This window comes from Lontra canadensis, unplaced genomic scaffold (assembly GCF_010015895.1).
Source record: "Lontra canadensis isolate GAN:19392208 unplaced genomic scaffold, GSC_riverotter_1.0 scaffold27, whole genome shotgun sequence".
NCBI lineage: Eukaryota > Metazoa > Chordata > Mammalia > Carnivora > Mustelidae > Lontra > Lontra canadensis.
The window spans coordinates 3388752-3410602 of NW_022631021.1; the positions used below are offsets into that span (position 1 = coordinate 3388752).

The window sequence follows — 21851 nt, forward strand, 5'->3', positions numbered from 1 at the left end:
TAGATTTTCTGTGGATAATTTTGTTGCCCAGATACACAGGAATTGGAGAGACTTTTAACGATTAATCCCACAGCACGCTAGTACTGCACCAGCACAGAATACAGACTGGGTCTGTACAACATGTTTTTTCCCCAGCAGTCATCCATCTTTCATGGCCCTGCCTGGCCAAGTGTAATAGAAATACTTGAATGAGTTTCTTGGTGCTGACATTTAGGATTTCACAGCGTTCGTCTGCACTTAATATCTGTCACTGAAAAGGCCTGGCAACGTTGCAGTTGGTTCCTCCTACTGCCAAGGTGTTAATGGTTTAACTAAAAAAAAAAAAAAAGACAGGTTCTGCCAAGCTTGTTTAATTTAAGATACGCTCCCTAAAGGGCATAAGCCAAAAAAAGACCTGTGCTGTACGCTTTTGTTACTGTATCCAGTATGAACGAGTTTTGAACATAAAATGTGTGATGGTTGTAGATCATTGACTTGGTTTCAGCAGGATGTTTTATTTAGGCACGTATTAGTCAACTGCCGTTCAGAATGCCACAGACCACAGAGCTTAAAAAAGTAGAAGTTTATTTTCTCAAAGTTCTGGAAGCTCAAAGTTGGAGATCAGGGTCTCAGCATAGTCAAGTTCTGGTGAGAGCTCTTTTCCTTGCTTACAGATGGCCCACTTCTCCCTGTGTCCTCACATAGCCTTTCCTTGGTCAGTCCTCACAGAGATAGAATGGTTCTCTCTCTTCCACCTCTTGCAAGGCCACCAATCCTGTTGGGTTAAGACCCTACACTTATTTAACCTTCATTACCTCCTGAAAGTTGTAGCTCCAAAGAAGTCACAGTGGGGGTTAGGACTTCAACATAGGAATTTTGAAAGGACACAGTTCAGTCCGTATCAGGCACTTGTCCACAAGGAAAATGGTGAGAGAAATTGCAGATTAGTCATCTGCAGCCAGGACATTGGATCCTAAATACTACTAGAAATAAGAGTACCCCACAATAAGACCGGATGGACTACTAAATACCGATCTTCTTTAATTTGGACCAGAATTGTATTGTATTTTATGATAACACTGATTATTTCATGAAAACTAAAAGTTCTTGGGGAAGCTGGGTGGCTCAGTCGGTTCTGCCTTCAACTCTTGATTCTGGCTCACGTCATAATCTCAGGGTCCTGAGACGGAGTCCCATGACAGACTCTGTGTGTTCATCATGGGGTCCGCTTGTCCCTCTCCCTCTGCTACTCCTCCAACCCCTGCTTGTGCTTGCTCTCTCTCTCACTCTCAAAACAAAAGTTCTTTTTTTTTTTTTTTTAAGATTTTATTTATTTGACAGACAGAGATCACAAGTAGGCATCGAGGCAGGCAGAGAGAGAGGAGGAAGCAGGCTCCCCGCTGAGCAGAGAGCCCGACTCAGGACTCAGGGCTCAATGCCCGACTCAGGGCTCAGTCGCAGGATGCTGGGATCATGACCTGAGCTGAAGGCAGAGGCTTTAACCCACTGAGCCACCCAGGCGCCCCTCAAAAAAAAAAAAGTTCTAATTGGACTTTGTATATACCTAGATGACTTTTATGAAAAATAAATTATAAATGCCATTTACTTAGCTCACCAATTTTAACTCCACCATCATCTTTAAATTTTCTTGCTAAAAATATCAAAGCTAACTCTAACCCATGCTCTGAGATCTGTGGTCTAGATACTATCAGTGTACAGGAAATACAGGGAACATAAGATTATGTTATATGATATCTCAGGGATGCAATCTACACAAAACAGAATGCAGGACTGTCTATAGGACAAAATCCCAGCTTCTTCAGTTAAAAAGAGAGAGAGCAATAAAAAACGAATAAACTATTGATACAACAACTTGGGATGATGTTTATTTGTTTATTTTTTTAGAGATTTTATTTATTTATCTGTCAGAGAGAAAGCACGAACAGGGAGAGCTGCACGCAGAGGGAGACGCAGGCTCCCCTCTGAGCAAGGAGCCCGATGCGGGACTCGATCCCAGGATTCTGGGATCATGACCTGAGCCTGAAGGCAGATGCCGAGCCCACTGAGCCACCCAGGCGTCCCTGGGATGTTTAGCAAACCCCACATGTGATCCAAAAGGTTGCATACTGTGTGGTTCCATTTGGATCAGGAATCAGCACGTTTTGGAGCCGGTACCCAAGAGAGGTATTTGCGTCTGTGAGACAAAGCACCAGCAGCCAGCACAGCCAGTGCCCTGGGGTTCCATGGTCAGGGCCTGGAACAACTGCGGGTCGCGTGCCACTTCTCTGGTCAGCATGTACTGAACGAGCATATATGTGCTGGCCCTGCAAATAATAAAGGGAAATAAAGCATGACTCTGCAGTGAGACTATGGAATCAGAATTAGCAAACTTGACCTTGAGAACAATTACCTCCTAGAACCCATAGCACTGGCTTTCAGGACTTAATAAAGTTCTGGGAAGACAGGGCTCAGTGTGAGCTGAACCAGACAAAGGAAGCTTCGCGGAAGAGGTGCTGAGCAAGTGGTCTGGACAGAAGGAATATGGATTTCAGACAGCGAGTGGAGTATGAGGGAGGATAACAGGAATGAGCATAGCAGATGGGAGCAGCTGGATGGAAGCTGTCAGAATCCGAAGTGACGCAGTCCGCAGCACGGGGTAGTAAGACCAGGTAGATGGGCCAGGGAGGGCGAGGCCATTGCAAGTCAGGCGAACGGTTATAATCTCCTTAAGGGCAAGCATTAAGCCATCCTTGTAAGTTTTAGAGTAGGAATGACCTCACAGAATTATGATTATTCAAATTAAAGCTTAAACAGTCTGAGAGGCAGTTCAGCCATGTGTAGAATATCCTTAAAAATGTTTATTCCAGTAGATTCTGTTTTTTGACCGGGTGCTAGTGACATGGTTCTGTTCACTTTATAGAAATTCATCACGCTGTGCACTTAGGGTTTGTGTTCATTTCCATATGTATGTTATACTCAAAAATAATGTTTTAGTGTACTTGGTGGGTCCTGGGGGGACTCACATGGGCGCAGCAGATAGATTACATGTGGACATCTATGAACCCATGAGTGATAAGGGAAATAATCTATCACTGACTGGCCAAGGTCACATAGATGGTCAATGGGAGAACCAGAAGTCACAGATCTTTAGGTCTCCTGACTAGCAGTTCAGTATGACTTCTTTATGGAAAGTAAGCGTTTCATTCAGCCTTCCTTAGTTTATATACATTCCTTATATGTTGGAGAAATCAGACCATTAGCACTTTCCAAATACAAGCAGGAATTCTTTCTTTAAAGATTTGCATCTAAACATAACTAAGAATATTCAACTCCTCTAAGCTTTACTCTTAAAATAAATCAACTTTCCCTGAGTTATTAAAAATGCATTTTTTGTTATATATACACCCATACAATGCATACCAAACTTGTCTACTTCTGGGAAGTATGCAACGACTTATCTATACGCATATACATGATAATTGGAACAAGTAAATCGGAAATTGTTATGTTCAATATTATTTCATTTCATAATAATATATTAGAAATATATACATATAAACAAAAATAATTAGAATATCTACCAAAGTATCAATATCAATTCTCTCAAAGGTAATTTTATTTTCTTAAATTTTTTTTTTCAACAATGAAATAGATTTTGTAATCAGGAAATAAATTCTTCCTTTTTTTTTTTAAACTAAAGAATCTTAAGACACATCAAACTTCCTGTCTAATACCGTCCTGTACCCTGTACGAAAATCAATCTCAACACTTTTCTAAATCAATGTCATGGTGCACCTGGGTGGCTCAGTGGGTTAAGCCTCTGCCTTCGGCTCAGGTCATGATCTCAGGGTCCTGGGATCGAGCCCCACATCGGGCTCTCTGCTCAGCAGGGAGCCTGCTTCCCTCTATCTCTCTGCCTGCCTCTCTGCCTACTTGTGATCTCTGTCAAATAAATAAATAAAATCTTAAAAAAAAAAAGGATTTTCATTTCAGTGGTGGCGTTCCCCTATGTAATATTAGAATGCTTATTAACTATTGAAATGCAAGTTTTTCACCAGCTAAATATATTCAGTCCAGCTTAGTAAGACATTTCATTTAAACATGAAATTTCACAAAAATATAGAGTGTTCTGAAAGTAGTACAGCTATCTGTTGAAAGAAGCTACTTCAAAGTGTAACACAGTAATAAATCTCTATGAAAATGTTTTCTGCAGGTATGCTGGTATCCTGCTGGGCATCACAAATACATTTGCCACTATTCCAGGAATGGTTGGGCCTGTCATTGCTAAAAGTCTGACCCCTGATGTAAGTAGATAATTTGCTTATTTATGCAAACGTCTATACAATTCATTTGAGCCTGCACATCTGTGTCAAATTGAGTATATTTTAATTAAGAGTAAAATTCTGAATGTTTATTCTTATGCAATTCTTTACATCAGCAAAAAGCGAAGTACCATACTCGACAGGAAAATATATTTTCCAAGACCACCCCTTGGTTTTTAGACAAAACAACAGAATTAAGTTCAACGAAGCTGTTGTAGCTCACACCACACAAGTACTTAAAAGTGGTGATATTTTACAAGGTAAGTAACTTGTGTCTTTGGTTCGAACAAAGAAAAACTGGCAATGGAAAGTTATTCAAGAAGTGGATCCACAAAGGTGAGGTATCAGGAAGTCACGTGGGAATGAGTAAGGAACTAGGGAAGCAATCACCACTGAGAGGAGCAGAAGACTTGCAAAGACATGGCATGTGTCTTCACATCTTGAAGGACGACCACACGAGAGATGGTGACTTATTCTTGGCAGTTCCACAAAGACAGGTGAAGAGAAGTAATGAGGACACAATAGGAAAGTTCTGTAAAAGCTGTCTACTCTGTGGAAAGGGCTGCCTTATGAGTTAGCAAGCCCTGAAAGAGTCAAACACGGATTCTACAGGCATTTCATGAGTGACTATCAATATACCAGGTCCTGAGGATCCAAAGGCAAAACGACAAGCTTCTGCACTTGTGAAACTCCTCATTTAGGGATGGCACATAATCAAATAGCTAAAGTACAGTGATGAATGCTGCAGGGGAAAAAAAAGTGTGCAGGGTGCTGTGGGCACGGGAGAGAGCACGCAATTTGTGGGGAAGGAGCCCTGGAGGAGTGAGCCAGGTGTGGGAAGGGCACAGAGCCTCCGAAATGCAGTGGGCCCTGGGGTGGTCCCACCTCCAGCGGGGAGGCAGTGTGGTGCCACATCAGTCAGCAGAGACTCAGCACTGTACCAGTGGCTCACAGTGTATAAGAAAGAAAAATAAATGACCTCTGACTCAAAATTTCTGTTTAAAAAAATCTAAAGCCGGGGCGCCTGGGTGGCTCAGTGGTTAAAGCCTCTGCCTTCAGCTCAGGTCATGATCTCAGGGTCCTGGGATCGAGTCCCGCATTCGGCTCTCTGCTCAGCAGGGAGCCTGCCTCCTCCTCCTCCTGTCTCTCTCTGCCTGCCTCTCTGCCTACTTGTGATCTGTCTATTAAAAAAAAAAAAAATCTAAAGCCTGTTGAAATATATTTTTCAAGTGGTTGACTTAAAGTTCTAAAAGAGTCTTAATTTTTTCTTTGTCTCTGTGATCAGATTAACACCACCTAATCCTTAGAATTTCAGAATATGCTTACAAACTTTCTTATTACTAAATATACTGATCTCAGATGTGTATGTGTTCACCACACTGAGTGTTCCTATTTCTTTTCTGCTCCCACCATTCATTCATTCATTCATTCATTCATTCTTTTCAAGATTTATTCATTTAAGAGAGTTCGTTCCTTCATGCAGGGGGAGGGTGAGGGGCAGAAGGAGACAAGCAGACTCCCTGTTAAGCGGGGAGCCTGACGTGAGGGTTTATCCTAGGACCCTGAGATCATGACATGAGCCAAAATCAAAAGTCAGTCGCTTAGCAGACTGAGCCACCCAAGCACCCCTGCTCCCACCATTTCTGATTCCTTACTTGAATGAATCCAAGCCTCCTTGTTACTGTGTTCTCTCACTTAATAGAAATGGGTGTTGGGAAAGTTGTGATTTTTTTTTCCCCCCTAGAATTCTGTGTCTTGATATGGACATGTCAGAAATGTTTAACCTTATCTCTGCGGAGCACTGTGGCAACACAGGAACCTAAGTCAACGTACTGCCATGTATTAATTTCATTTATTATGGATAATCGTAGTATTTCTGCTAAGAATACCTGGATTCCTCAGTTAAAGTCTTGAATGTTTGTAAAGTGGGAACTGAACTGGATTTGGATAGGCTATCATAGCATTTATTTAATGTTATTAAATGGATATTATATTTTTAAAGGAGAACACAGGGGTCCCTGAGTGGCTGAGTCGGTTGAGCATCAGACTTTTTTTTAAATATTTTTTTTATTTATTTTTTGACAGAGAGAGACACAGCAAGAGAAGGAACACAAGCAGAGGGAGTGGGAGAGGAAGAAGCAGGCTTCCCAATGAGCAGGGAGCCCGATGACGGGCTCCATGCAGGGCTCAATGCAGGTCTTGATCTCAGGATCCTGGGATCATAACCTGAGCTGAAGGCAGATGCCTAACGACTGAGCCAACCAGGCACCCCAAGCATCAGACTCTTGATTTCAGCTCAAGTCATGATCCTTGGGGTGGTGGGATAGAGCCCTGCATCCGGCTCTGTGCTCAGTGTGGGGTCTGCTTGGGATTCTCTCACTCCCTCTGCCCCTCCCTCTGCATGTATGTACGCATGCACTCTCTTTCTCTCTCAAAATAAATAAAATCTTTTTTTAAAAAAAGGAGAAACACATACTTGCCTTTACAATTGTAATTGCTCACAATTGAAAATTATTGCACTGCCTCAGAAACTTTGCAGAATGAGCCAAGTACAAATAAGTAACATTGTTAGCATATCTAAATAGTTACTAAAATTTAAGATGGATTTCTAAGGTGTTTTTTTTTTTTTTACCAAAATACATGAATCTCTGATCAGCATAACAGAGTGCTGTCTTTCTCCATGATTTATCTTTTTCCCTAAAAGAATGACCTCATACTAGCTTCCTAGTGCCTTTCCTTTTTCTTCCTCATTGCCAATTCCCCTGCTTGCTTTTTCTTTTCTCCATTCTGCAGATGTAGCATTCTGGTTAGACTGACATTGCAAAATCCAAAAAATGGTTGTTTAAGTTAGTCACATGACCCAGAAATTAGCTAACTGCCTGATGTTTTTATACCACTGTATTATATGCTAAACAATTGTGTTTTGTTGATCGCTTAACTGGCAGATCCCATCCATGTCCTGTTTTGTGGCTCAATCAGGAATTCTCTGTGCTGGGCCTCAAACTTGAAATTCAAAGCCCATCTTAACTCATCCTTTCTTGATCTGCCTTATATCTCCCACCTAAGAACTAGGGAGATGGTGGGCAAGCATACTACTTTCCTAGTACCACATGATTGAAAGCCATGCCATGTTTTATTTTGAGTAAATCTGAATAAACTTTGAGTAAATGTTGGTGTAGAAATACACAGATCCTAAGTATACAGCTGGATGAAAGTTCGCACACTCGTGTAACCAACACCCGTCAAGAAACAGGATGTTACCTCTCTCGCAAAGCCTCTGGCTGCTCCTGGCTGCCATTCCCCTTTCACCCTACCAAGAGGAGCCCCTATTCCTACTTTTAACACTATGGATTGGTTTTGTGTAATTTTGAGCTTTTATATAATCGAGTTTGATAAAAATGCAGTCCTTTAATACGTACTCTTTTGTGTCTGGCTTCTGTGTAACATTTCGTTAGTGAGATGCATCTACATTGTTGTAGCTCATTCATTTTAGTTGCTGTATAGTATTCCACTGAGCAAATATATCACAGTTTCACTGTTGAAGGAGCTTGGGTTGTTTTCATCATGAGGCTTGTTGTAACAGTCTTGTGATCCCACCTTTTCTATAAAGCTGACTATAAACAAAATTTTTTTCATGTGCATGTTTCTCTTTCTCCCTGTAGAACACTATTAGAGAATGGCAAACAGTTTTCTACATCGCTGCTGCTATCAATGTGTTTGGTGCCATTTTCTTCTCGCTATTTGCCAAAGGTGAAGTGCAAAATTGGGCTCTCGACGATCGACATGGGCACAAAAACTGAAGGAACCAATAAATAATCCTGTCTCTATTGAAGTATTTTTGTTTATCATGTAACCTAAAAGTGCCTTTGATATTTTAAATGTGTATGCAGTCTATATAAGAAAAAACTGGATGAAATTTTTAAGGCTTGTAATCATGAAATGTCACAAGTTGCCAGATTAGTAAAATTCGCTATTTTTAATCATTAATAACATGTATCCTGTAACTTGCACTTGAGGGTCATATATCTGGCTGTAAATCAGGCAACATAAAGTAGGGGAGTTCTATTGATTTTTAAGGGGCATCCTTGAAGGAATGAGTCGAATGGACCCCCTCTATACCTTTGCTTAATTCAACTACATAATAATTCTCAGGTCTTGGTAAACCCTTGTTTTTTACTACTTTCCTCATATGAATTATTTGTTGACCACAGCCCCTGACACTTAGGTCTCAAACGGTAGCATCTCCACAGAGCCTCCAGCCACGGTACAATCTGGCCTGGCAACCACACGAGGGGAAGCATGCCTGGGCAGCAGCCAAGCATTCCCTCCCTGACGGAAGGGACGCTGCCCAGCATTTATCAGAGGCGGCATCCAAGGCCAGGGTCAGCGCCAGGTCTTCAGATGGTGTTCTTCCCCTGGGCGTTGTTAATGTGTCGAGAAAGATGCGAGCAGGCCCCAGGGCAGCAAGAGGCACCTCCACAGTCTCCATACAAATCCTCACACTTTCCCTTCCCCGCCCACCCCCCACACTGGAACATTGATTGGCATGTAAACCTTCAAGAGAATGGTGTGATGCCCAATTAGCCACGAATAAAATCATCCTTGATTAAAACTACTTTCACGTGGATTAGAACATAAATTTCCAACTCTCTGTGTTCTCTGGGAGAGTAAGTAAAAAAATTTTCTTAAAACTCACATTTTTTTTTCCATTTGTCTACATGTAAGCTTCTGGTTTCAGTTGAAAATTGAAGTGACTTTTATTTGGCCCCATCACCTACAACCAGTAGTGGAATCATCCTTACTTCCGGTTGCTAAAGTCCTATTTTCCAGTTTTCCCTCCTAACCACCTTCCAGGGGCTCTTGAGCATGCTTGGAGGGCATTTATGTGATTTAGAACTTGATTTATGTTTTGCTATGTTTGTTCAACACTACCTGTAACATTTCAAGTAAAACTGATTCATGTAATATGATGTGGATAAATTTCTGTAAATTTATTTTTAAATCTGTAAATAGCTTTACATTGCTATGGTGATATTTCTTTTGTAAATCATCACAATAAACATTTTTGGATTGGTTTTTGGATCTGACAGTCCTATGGTATTCTCTAGTATCTTGAGTGGCTATGTGACATCTCTGCCGTCCTCCTCAAGCCACCAGGCTACCTCCCCGGGCCCCTTCCTGTGCCACCACCAGGCCAAGGAGACTCGGGCCATCTAAGGAAGATAGCATGAGGAAAATCTCTATTGCCATCAGCCTGCCCTTCCTATCTCTGCAGAGGGCCCGCTCTTCTCCCTGAAGCATATGCCTAAACCACAGACAGTACCCTCTCCTACCGCTCTAAGCTCTTCATTTAGTAATCCCTCTGTAATTTGCTTCTTCAATCTCCACGTCTCTTCTCGTTCTTTTCCATCTGTCTCGAAGACACTCAAGTCTTCTCTAACCTTTAAAAACAAAAGTATGAAATTCTTCTGAGGACATAAAACCACAAATACATAGAGTATCTCTACCATGATATTCAAGAAACTGGAAAGAGTGGTGGCCTGGAGAGAGAAAAATAGGCAACCAGGGGTAGGGAGGAGAATTAATTTTCACCTTACCACATGTGGCAGTATGACTGTTTAAATTAAAGCATCATTTAAATAAACAAAACACCTGTTGCTCAAGCTACTGCGTAATCACCACCAGGTTTTCAGCTGCCCACTGGACATCCCCATCTGGTTATCTTCTCCACACTTGGGACTTTAAATCCAACCTCTCTCCCTCACCTCCACCTCCACCCCTAATAAAACCCACTGTTCCCGCCACTTTTCTCACTCTTGCTAGGAGCTCCGTTTCCCCAGTCACTTCGGCGTGGGCCTGGACTCATTTTTCATTCCTCCTCCTCCGTCCGCCTCCACCCCACCCCCAACACCGTATAGAATTAACCACTCGTATTTTCCATTCCAGTTTTTCAAGTCTCTAGAATTTTTTTTTTTTTTTAATCACTCTCCCATCTTCTAAATAAGATCTCTGTGGCTTTTGTTTCCACCTGGAATAGAACAGTTAATGGTCTCACTGCCTGGAGTCTGATCTTCTGTCCAATTTCCCACTTGTGCTGGGTTATTGGTCTCAACACACCTCATTGCCCTGATCAGGATGCTCCCCCAAGCTGAATCCCCTGGCTTCCCATTGCCTACCCAGCAACCTGCCCTCCTCCCTCCACCTACTCCACCCTCATGCCCCACACTTTGTCGAAGGTACATCTGGCTACTAAACTCTTCCCCGACGCGCTATACATTGTCCCTCCCCTCCAACCTTTACCAAATCCATTCCTTGGACCTGGAAATTCACTCTTCATCCCCACCTCCTTCATGACCCTTGACTTCCTCCAATCTCCCTGATCTAGATGTGGGCTCTTCCTCTGATCCACTGAAACATCATATTATTTATCTTCAGGTTTTTTTTTTCTTTTAATCTCAGGAAAAGATCATTCATTCATTCATTGGACAAGAATATCTACTCTTTGCTAGGCAATAAGGATACAGATATGCATTTGACACAGTCCTTTCCTTCCCTGCCGGCCTTCCTGGAGCTCTGGCAGATTCCCTGGACTGCTTTCTTCTCCATGGCCTTTTCTTTATAATATGTATGAATGTGTTTGTGGCTAATCTCCCTATTACATTCATCGAAAGTATCTTTTTTTTTTTAAGATTTTATTTATTTATTTGACAGACAGAGATCACAAGTAGGCAGAGAAGCAGGCAGAGAGAAAGGAGGAAGCAGGCTCCCTGCTCCCTCTCTCCCTGAGAGAGCCGGATGTGGGGCTCCATCCCAGGACCCCGGGACCATGACCTGAGCCAAAGGCAGAGGCTTTAACCCACTGAGCCACCCAGGCGCCCCCATCGAAAGTATCTTGAGGGCGAGGTACATTTGATTCATCTCAGCATGGTCTCCCTCATAACAATATATACTTTGTTTCAATCTTTTACTTGCTTAATAAATATTTAGTAAATCACCTTTTGGTTAAACACACTACACATTGAATTTTCATCTCCTGTGTTCTTTTCTCAAAAAAAAAAAAAATTAAATGAATGTGCCAACAGCAACAGCTTTTAATGAAGAAATGATATGCTAGCCTCAAAGTATGTATAACTGGCAGTCATTGGTAAATGGTTTTGTAAGTATTTGAGAATAGCTTAGTTCTAGATAAGCAAAATACTTACCCAGCTAATGCACAACAAATATTTATTGAACATTCATTATGAGCCAGGCTCTGTTCTTTGCACCTGAGGTACAACAGTAAAGAAAAGCAAATCCCTTCCCTCATCAAGCTCATGTTCTAATTTATCAAACACTTTTCTTCATAGGTTCCAGCCTTTGACACCTTCCATGTAAAAACGTCATTATCCACCCAACAATCAAATCCAGCGTGAATGAGTGAGCCAGCCAACCTTGAGAATCAGAGAGGAAAGAAATGGAGACAAAGATGGAAGCCTGCAGGTCTGTACTAAGCATTGTCAGGTCCCTCCTGCTGCAGCCTGTGTTTCATTTTCAAGATATCAGAAATGGAGACGTTTTAATTTAGACTCTGGTGCAAAGTCAGGAATCTCCTCTCTAAGGGCAGATTATCACTGTCCTAAATAAAATTCCCTGAACAGGAAAATATTGATAAGGGTATCGAGAAGGCAGGAAGAGCGCCAGAGGAAGTGGCCTGGTTCCCCTCTGGAAAAGCACCGGTTACTGCCTCAGATGAATAGACTGGGATAAATGTCTAATATCAGTGAAAGAATATATTATCTCTCTCATAGAAATGTAAATGACATAGAAATGTAAATGAAATTTCAGACGCCTCTGCCTTTTAGAGCAACCAGAAGCAGAAAAGCCAAATGTAAAAGTTTGTGCTCTAAAGATTGAGTAATACACAAAGCACTTTCTAGAAGCTCCTACTCTGGAAAGCTGTGAGGACACCCATGCTAAAAACAAATGGCATGTAACAAATTCTCTGCCACCCTTTTTCGTGTACTCTGATGAGGAAAAACACTAGTAATTTTCCAAGCGCCTGTTTACTTTCACTTTATCTTGATGTTGGAGGAGGAGGAAACTCAGAAGCTCCACGTCACTGGCGGTCGGTGCCGGTAGAGCGAGAAGCCATTCTTGCACAACCCTGCTTCCCCTCACAGGCCTTCAAGCCAGGAGAGGCCACTCTGCGGCAGGCAGGGGGAGCCCTACTCTCCCACACGTCTCATTAAAGCTTTTCTTGAAGTGCTCTTTGGGGCAGAAGCAAGCATTTCAAAAAAGTTATGGCCTCCCAGCATCAAGGGTGCATACTGACCCCCGTCTTCCTGTGGGGCCCTGCATTTCTCACCACCAACAGCTCCGGTTATGAGCATTTTAATGACTTCACACTCACGCTACAGTCTGGAACTTGAAATTGAAGGTGATCTGGATGGAACAGTCTGGTCTTTTTCACACTCAAGGACCGTTCTGGGTCAAGGATCGGGGATGTGGTGACCGGAAAGTCCAGTGTGCACATTGGATAAACTACCTACACAGTATCTGCTATAATGCCCTTTTCTTTTCTTTTCTTTTAACACCAAGAAGCTCTTTCAGATGTCTGCAGTGCTTTGAATCATTCTGCCGTCCGTGGCAGGAAGTTGATCCCGGGGCATTCACAGGGTTGTCTTTGTGATCCTTACCCAATACAGAGCGCCACAGAGGGGCAAGAGCGTTTGTACAGCACTGGCACACAGCTCCCCTCACTTCATACAACCACCTGGCAAAGGCAGGGACAAGACCTATTTAAAGCTGGGATCAGAGACACGTTCTCTGACTGTTAAAGGAGAGATCTTTGGCCCTGAGGGACTCAGCCTCCCAATGCCAACTAAAACCAAATAAGCCCACTGGCTTTACTTATTTATTTAAGATTTTATGTATGTATGTATTTGAGAGGGAGAGAGAAAGAGAGACAGCAAAAGAGGGAACACAAGCAGGGGGAATGGTAGAGGGAGAAGCAGGCTTCCCGCTGAGCAGGGATCCGGATATGGGGCTTGATCCCAGGACCCCCAGATCATGACCTGAGCCGAAGGCAGAAGCTCAATGACTGAGCCACTCAGCTGCCCCAGCTCACTGGCTTTAATCATTACAGTAGGCCAAAAAAAAATTCATTAATATCTGTTTCTAGCACGGAATCAAATTATTATTTGAGAGACAAAACTGTTCTTTTTTTCTTTTCTTTTCTTTTTTTTTAGAGAGAGAGAGAGCACAAGTGGAGAGGAGCAGACGGAGAGAGAGAATCTCGAGCAGGCACCAAGCCCAGCACGGAGCCCGACATGGGGTTCCATCTCACAACCCTGAGATCATGACCTGAATGGAAATCAAGAGTTGAACACCTAACCGACTGAGCCACCCAGGCACCCCCAAAGTTGTCTCTTATTAATTGAAATGATCCACTAAGAAGCCTTGTGCATAAAGGCACACTTAAGATTTTTACCTTCTCCTAGTTGTAAAATTAGCCCTGGCTCAGCAAAACTCTAGCTGGGAACATGTTGTATCATTATCTTCACTCCATGGATGATATTTGGTAATATTTCATTATTCTAAGTTTGTTCTATGAATTTTCTCAATGTTTCCTATAATTGTGCCAGGACACAATCCAGTTGCTTCTGTGAAAACACTGAATTCATGATTTCTACTGACATGCTAGTTTGAAGTTTGCAATGACTAGGACACTGGTGTAGTGCAACAGACCAGCACTCCCATCCTGGGCTGTTGCTGAGGAGGAGGTTCCCTCCAGAAGAGCTGTTGATATTCCAGTCTTGGTTCCATAAACCTTGCTGTTTCCAATTACAGGACGGGAAGTTAGAACTGGGTGGGGGGGTGGGGGGGGATCTCTGTTCCCATTGGGAAGTGAAAGTTCAGAATGCAGGAGAGAGAAATAAGTCCCAAAACCTACCTTGTATTTTCTACACGTCCCTCCCACACCATCCTCACTTCCTCCTTCTGTGACAGGCTCCCCTCCCAGGGACGGCTCTAACCATCACCCATTTTTAGTCTTTGCTGTTGGCAAGAATGGTAGCTGCAGAGTCATTGCCCCTGCCCCAGGCCTCTGTTCTTTTTGGGAGAGTCTCTCAGACACCCGCTCTTCTTTCTGCCCTTGCGTTTTGACCCACACGATAAAACGGAACTTAACGAGGCTGATGAGGAACAATGGCGATATTCTCTCACCGGGTTTAGACTGGCCAGCGGAGTGGACAGGCAGGAGGTGCGCTCTACTCTATCTTCTGGGTTCCCTTTCGTTTCCTTTCGTTGAGTCTGAGGAGACTGGAAAGAAGAAGAGGGTGGAATGGATTGAAGCAGGACTGAGACTGCCAACTGAATAAAAACTAAATTACCTGAGGAAAAAGCGAGGACATGTTCAAAACTGGGTGTAGAAGCATTTCATGTCATAATATTATAAATAACAATATTTATAAGTTTCCCAGAGTAGAGAATTAGTGTCTGGTACTGTATGAGGGCTCTACATTTGACGTTGACTGAACTCTCCCCTCAGCCCTACCGGGAATGCATCAGAGCCACCATTTACAGATGAGGAGACCGAGAAAGTCACACAGCTGAGTGGCAGAGATAAGATTCAAACCAGGTTTCTCTGATGTTACAGCAGACTCTCTTTTTATCCTATGCTATGCTCTCGTCATTAGAAATCATGTTTGAACACTGTTGCTGGGCGTAAAAAACCTTACAACATTTTTGAAATGTAATTTGTAAGTCAAAATTAAATATATTCATTGAACTGGCAATTCTACTTAGGGTTATCTAGCCTAAAAAATACTTGAACGAGTACTAAGCACTTTTTCTAATACTGTCAATTTTCCATCGATAAGAACATCCTTAAATAAGTAATGGTATATTCATAGAAGAGAATACTATGCAGACATTAAAAAGTGAGAAAAATCTGAATGGAAATATAGAAGAGGAACGCCTGGGTGGCTCAGTCAGTTGAGCGTCTGCCTTGGGCTTAGGTCATGGTCCCAGGATCCTGGGATCGAGACAGTCCATACGTTTTATTGGGGGATGAAAAAGAGTTACCTAACTATATACATTGTTTTATCCTATTTTTGTTACCAAATTATGTATGTGTTGATAAATACACAGAAAAGGTTTGTTAATAGTAGCAATGTAAAATTAGGAGCTAAATAGAAAAAAAAATTAGAAAATATCTTTAGAGACTAGAAATAGCGCCAAAATTAGGTGGATTTCACAATACTAAGTACCTGTGTTCAGCAGAAGAAACCAAAGTAAGTGGATGACAGACCAGAGGAGAGATTGCAAAATCTTGTCAGTACAAGAGATTACTATCTAGAATATTCAAAAAGCTCCTGCAGGTCAACAAGAAAAAGTCAGAAAACCCAAGAGAAAAATGAGCAAATAACGAATAGACGATTCACTTAACAGAGGACTAGATGTCAAACAAGTACACGGAGAGATGATCAAACACCCTAGTAATTAATAGAAACAAACAGAAATGTAAACAAAAACTATAATGAGAGACTACTTTAGAACCACCAGGTTGGCAAAAATTAGAAAGTTTGATGCTACCAGGTGTTAGCATAGGATGTGGGGAGATGAAAATTCTTGTCCAGAAGAAGAGCAGAGAGAATATAAACTGGCATAACTGTTCCAGAAAGAGAAATGTTTGTACTTGCATGAGAATATGTCCTTTGAGCCCGTGTAATGCCCCACAGCTGGGTATATGTCGAAGAATGATTCTTGCTCATATTTAAGGGAGCAAATATGCCACTGTTTATTGTGATGGAGTTGGATGCAATGTAGATGTAAGAAGACTTACAGCACTATATGACTTCCAGAAGTTAAAAATCTATACAAAAAATGTGATATTGTGCAAGGATACTTGCATAATTAAGAACACACAGTACGGGGCGCCTGGGTGGCTCAGTCATTAAGCGTTTGCCTTTGGCTCAGGTCATGATCCCAGGGTCCTGGGATTGATTGAGCCCCGAGTCAGGCTCCCAGCTTGGCAGAAGGCCTGCTTCTCCCTCGCCCACTCCCCTTGCTTGTGTTCTCTCTCTCTCTCTCTCCCGCTGTCTCTCTGTCAAATAAATGAATAAAATCTTAAAAAAAAGAGAGAGAGAGAGAGAGAACATACAGTATACACATTAGAGTGGTTGGCAGTGCAGGGAAGGAGCACGAGAGTAGAGATGAGGGGAAGGGGAAAATTAAAACAAGAAAGTGGGCTTGTCCTGAAGATAAACATCTATGAACAGGAGAGAATGAGATAAAAGTAGTATTTTTTAAAGATTTTATTTATTTATTTGAGAAGCAGAGAGAGAGAGAGCATGAGTTGGGGGAGGGTCAAAGGGAGAAACAGACTCCCTGCTAAGCAGGGAGCCTGATGCAGGACTTGATCTGGGACTCCAAGATCATGACCTGAGCTGAAGGCAGTCGCTTAACCAACTGAACCACCCAGGCACCCATCATAAAAGCAATTTTTAAACAGTACTCTAAAAGTGTCAATGATGGGCAGAGGAAGAAATACTTCACTTTCTAATTGTCACTCTTCTTCATTATTCAATTTTTTTTTTTTTTAACAATGAATGTGCATCACTTTGGTAACTAAAAGTAAAAGTGTCAGGGGCACCTGGCGGGCTCATTCAGAAGGACATGCAACTCTTGATCTTGGGATTTTGAGTGTGAGTCCCACATTGGGTATAGAGATTACTAAAAACAAAAACAAACAAAAATCACAGAAGGGCAGTTATTGGGAATATTAGAGAAATATTGGTAATATATTACCAGGTACAGCACAATTACATTTTAGGTTATTTTTTTTTTTAGATTTTATTTTATTTATTTGTCAGAGAGAGAGCAGAAGCACAGAGAGCTGCAGGCAAAACAGGCAGAGGGTGAAGCAGGCTCCCTGAGGAGGAAGGAGACGGATGTGGGACTTGATCCCAGGACCCTGGGATCATGAACTGAGCCGAAGGCAGTTGCTTAATCAACTGAGCCACCCAGGCATCCCTAGGTTAATTTTTCATGACAGCTTTTTTTTATTTTTTTTTACAGAAATCCATCTTTTTAAAAGTGTACAGGGGTAGGGGTACCTGGGTGGCTCAGTTGGTTAAGCAACTGCCTTCAGCTTGGGTCATGATCCTAGAGTCCCAGGATCCAGTCCCATATCAAGTCCCACATCAGGCTCCCTGCTGAGCGGGGAGTCTGCTTCTCCCTCTGATTTCTTCCCTCTCATGATCTCTGTCTCTCAAATAAATAGATGAAATCTTAAAAAAAAAAAAACAACACAACACAGGGGTGCCTGTGTGGCTCAGTCAGTTGTCTGCCTGGGTGTCTGCTTCTCCCTCTGCCTGCTCTGCCTGTTGCTCCCCCTGCTTCTTCTTTCTCTGAAAAATAAAAAAAAAAATCTTTAAAAAAAAAAAATGGTGTTGTGTCAAAAGAAATTATAAAAATAAATAAATAAATGTACAATTCGGGGCACATGGGTGGCTCAGATGGTTTAGCATCTGCCTTCAGCTCAGGTCATGATCTCCCTGGGATGGAGCCTGCATGGGGCTCCCCGCTCAGCAGAGAGTCTGCCTCTCCCTCCCTCTCTGCTCCTCCCCCACTTGTGCTCTCTGTCACTCTCTCTCTCAAATGAATAAATAAAATCTTTTTTTAAAGAAGTGTACAATTCAGTAGTTTTTAGTGTATTCGCAGACTTGTGCCACTGTCACATATCCAACTCCAGAATATTGCATCGCCTCAGTATACATTAGCTCAGTATACATTAGCTGTCATTCCCCATTTCCCCCCACCTCCCAGCCCCTGCCAACCACTGATCTACTCTGTCTCTATAAATATGACTATTCTGGACATTTCGTATAAATGGAATCACATAACATGTGGTCTGTGTGTCTGGCTTCTTTCTTAGCATAATGTTTTCAAAGTTCATCTCTGTTGTAGTGTGTATCAGCACTTTATTCTTTTTATTCCCAAATAATATTCCCTTAAATGGATATACCACTTCTTGTCTATTCATTCACCAGTTGATGAACATATTTTGGATTGTTTCTGTTTTTTGGCAGTTAGGAATAATGCTTCTATGAGCATTCACATATAGGTGTTTTTGTGTGGGCATATGTTTTCAACTTTCCTGAATATAGTGATTCCGTTTTTGTTTAAATAAAATATGCAAAGGAAGAAAAAAAAGACCTGAACACATGCACCACAATAATAACAGTAATTATTTCTGGAGAGTGGGATAATAGGCAACTTAAATTTCTTTTCTCTTTTGCGCTTTTTTATTTACGTTTTTGAAAAGAAAAGTTCTATTTTTTTCAATGAGAAAAAAAAAGTATTAAAAAAAAAGAAGAAGAAGAACTAAACAAAAAACCGGTCAGGAGTCAGCCGGAAATTCCTGTTCCCCTGGCTTTTCAACACGAAACCCGCGGTCTCCGGCACTGGCTGGAGTGCCCTGCCCCCGGCTTCATCACCCTTCAAACTTCACACCTCAGCCTGGGCATAAAGTGATTTCCGTGGCCTACAAAGTGGCCCTTGTTGATATTCACGTCAGGCCACAGGCCATGCCAAATGACCCATATTTACTTGCCAGAAAACGAGACGCTGTGGACGAGTTCTGCAGTGCTCTCCACTCCCTCCCTCCAGGATAAGGTCTACCATTTTCATCGTAAGGATTTTATATTTCTAAGAAATCCTGTTTCAAAGAACTGAGGCTTGAAGTGCACATACACACATTCATACTCCTTCTTCAAAAGCCTGGCATGCGCCGCGGTCTCCCCGCCCACGCCCGGCGTGCGGATCCTCTCGCCGCGGACACCGGAGACATCCTCCCCCTCGCAGCCACTTGGCGGCCAAACCCGAGCGGTGGGCCCTTCCCATTAGGGTGGAGCCCATATTCCGAGCGCTCCGGAAACTTGGCTTTGACTCAGGTTTTCGCTGACTCGTGAATCAGAATTCTCAGAGACTAGATTTCTTCCGTCCGAGGAAAGAAGATGACAATTCGAGCAACCATCTCTGCGCGCTCTTGGAGAGAAAACACAAAGAGAAGAATTTACAATGACTCAGCCCCGGCCGCGCGGCGGGCGCGGGCCTCCCGAACAATGGAAAGTCACAGCGGGACCCCTCCACGGGTCCCCAGGCGGTGTCTACACCCGCGGGGCTGCCTGGAGCTCGCGGCAGCGGGGACGCTAAAACAAACAAACAAAAAAAAACAGTGATAATTTAAAAAAGAAAAGTGATTACTTCTAAACCCTCTTTTCTTGCTTTTTAGCCTAAAATGCAGAACTAGCTCTTAAGATTACAGTATAACGATGATGATTTTGTAAAATCTACACAAGCTATGGGACCTGAAAGCAAGAGCTTTCGGGCTTAATTTTCCAGGGCGAGGTCACCGCGGTCGCAAACCACAGACACTAGGAGACCCTTTCCCGCGAGCAACCACCATCCCCCCCCACTTCCAGCCAGGCCAGTGGGCAGAACCCTGCACACGTTTCTTTAACTCGTCCGAAAACTATCCTGAAAAAGGATACTTGGGCCCCTCATAGCAAACCTTTGCTTCCAGACCAGGACAGAATATTGAGCGAACGCTCAGTTTGGGGGAGGCCCGCGTGGATCTCACGAGACACAAATCTGTCCTTAAAGCAGGGAACAGGGTCTCCTGGATGAAGCTGGCCCGAGGCCTGTTGGTTAGGAGATCATTTCTGCTACTACAGGATGTGTTAGTTTGGGATTTCTTGTCCCGGACTCAGTTACTCTCGAGGAATATAGCAGCTCCAGCCAAGATTAGAAAATCAATTGAATGCTTTAAATGGCTGGGTTTTTACCGTGGACATGTTTATCGGTGGTGGGATGTGAAGGGACGTGAACATCTCCGCAAAGCTCTGCAGGTACCCCCAGGGCAAACCAGAACCAAGCTGTCCTGGCGTCTCCAGCGCACCCTGGGGCAGCCCAAGCAATCCCTGAGGGTTGTGCCAGCTCCAGTGTGGACTGAAGTGTCAGGAAGGCCCAGAGGATGTGCTGGAGGAAGGAGTCATGGCATCCAACCCATTGGCCAGTGCCCTGACTCGCAATGTCCAGGTGACCCTGCAGCCTGCCCAGGAGAGATTCCTGTCAGCTTAGAAGCCCAGGATCAAACTCAAAAGTTACCCCCTAAACCTTCCTCTGGACCTCTGAGTACACCCTAACCCCGTACACTAATACTCTCAAACTCAGATACACTAATACATGCAATGTTTTCCCTTTCCTATAGATGAGAGGACCCTGCCGTTTACCATCCAAAACAAGACTTCTGAGAGGAAAAGAGTGATTGCACCCAAACAACAGGAAAAAACAAAAAACAAACAGCAGCAGCAACAACAACAACGTCTGAGGCAAACCAGGATACCAGTAGGCAAACAGGGTCACCTTGGAGGAATTTGAGCAATTTGTCTTAATTTCTCCATTCTGCACCTCTTATACTCTCCTAGTGAAAGGGAAGGGGAGAGAGAGTGAAGCACGTAGAGGTGCAATTTTTTAAAAATATTTTATTTATTTATTTGACAGAGAGAGAGAAATAGATCACAAGTAGGCAGAGAGGCAGGCAGAGAGAGATGGGGGAAGCAGGCTCCCCGCCGAGCAGAGAGCCCCCCAAGTGGGGCTCGATCTCAGGACCCTGAGATCATGACCCGAACTGAAGGCAGAGTCCCAGCCCACTGAGCCACCCAGGCGCCCTGTGGACGTGCAATTTTAAAAGGAAATAAAGCCCTTGGGGTGCCTGGGTGGCTCAGTGGGTTAAAGCCTCTGCCTTCGGCTCAGGTCATAATCTCAGGGTCCTGGGATAGAGCCCCACATCGGGCTCTCTGCTCAGTGGGGAGCCTGCTTCCTCCTTTCTCTCTCTCTGCTTGCCTCTCTGCTTACTTGTGATCTGTCAAATAAATAAATAAAATCTTTAAAAAAAAAAAAAAGGAAATAAAGCCCAATTCAGCACTGCATTTTGAAAAATACCCTATTAACAAAAAAAGAAGAAAGAAAGAAAAGAAAAATACCCTATTTTGTTAAGAACACTTGGACCTTGTTGGTGTATTTTGCACCGCTTTTGTTCAATACTTGAAAATTTATTTGTAAACGCTGCAACAATTTCTGTGGACATCAGCAAAGCAGAGTAGGCAAATGTTACAGGGAATGTGGAACCAGCCTCACTCTGCCAGACTGACCTAGCAATGCGATTTCTTCCCATGGGATTCTCTCTGTGCATTACCTTTATGTACATATATGTATAGTTTATATCTTGATAGACACCTATATAGTTAGAGTTATTACTTACATATATGCAGATTTTGGAAACAGATTTTTTTTCTAGCAGTGGCATTCTTCTAGCTGTCTTGCGTGGTGTACTCGGCAATAGCCAAACCAATTTTTTAAAACAAAACTTTCATAAATAGTTTTTAAGGATTTTATTTATTAGAGAGAGCACAAGAAGGGGAACACCAGGCAGAAGGAGACGCAGGCAATCCTGGGGAGCAAGGAGCCAGTTGTGGGACTCAATCCGAGGACCCTGGGATCATG

General features: G+C 42.9%; 1 protein-coding gene across 3 annotated transcripts in view; it reads left to right on the plus strand.

Moving 5' to 3' along the window:
• Positions 1–8343, plus strand: part of SLC17A5 (solute carrier family 17 member 5) — a 48602-nt gene extending 40259 nt beyond the window's left edge. For all 3 annotated transcript variants that reach the window (XM_032864357.1, XM_032864359.1, XM_032864358.1), the window contains 2 exons: positions 4193–4283; positions 7964–8343. In XM_032864357.1, the coding sequence (XP_032720248.1) occupies positions 4193–4283; positions 7964–8101 (229 nt within the window). In that variant the 3' untranslated portion in view covers positions 8102–8343. The remainder of the gene's footprint in view (positions 1–4192; positions 4284–7963) is intronic.
• Positions 8344–21851: the final 13508 nt, after the last annotated feature.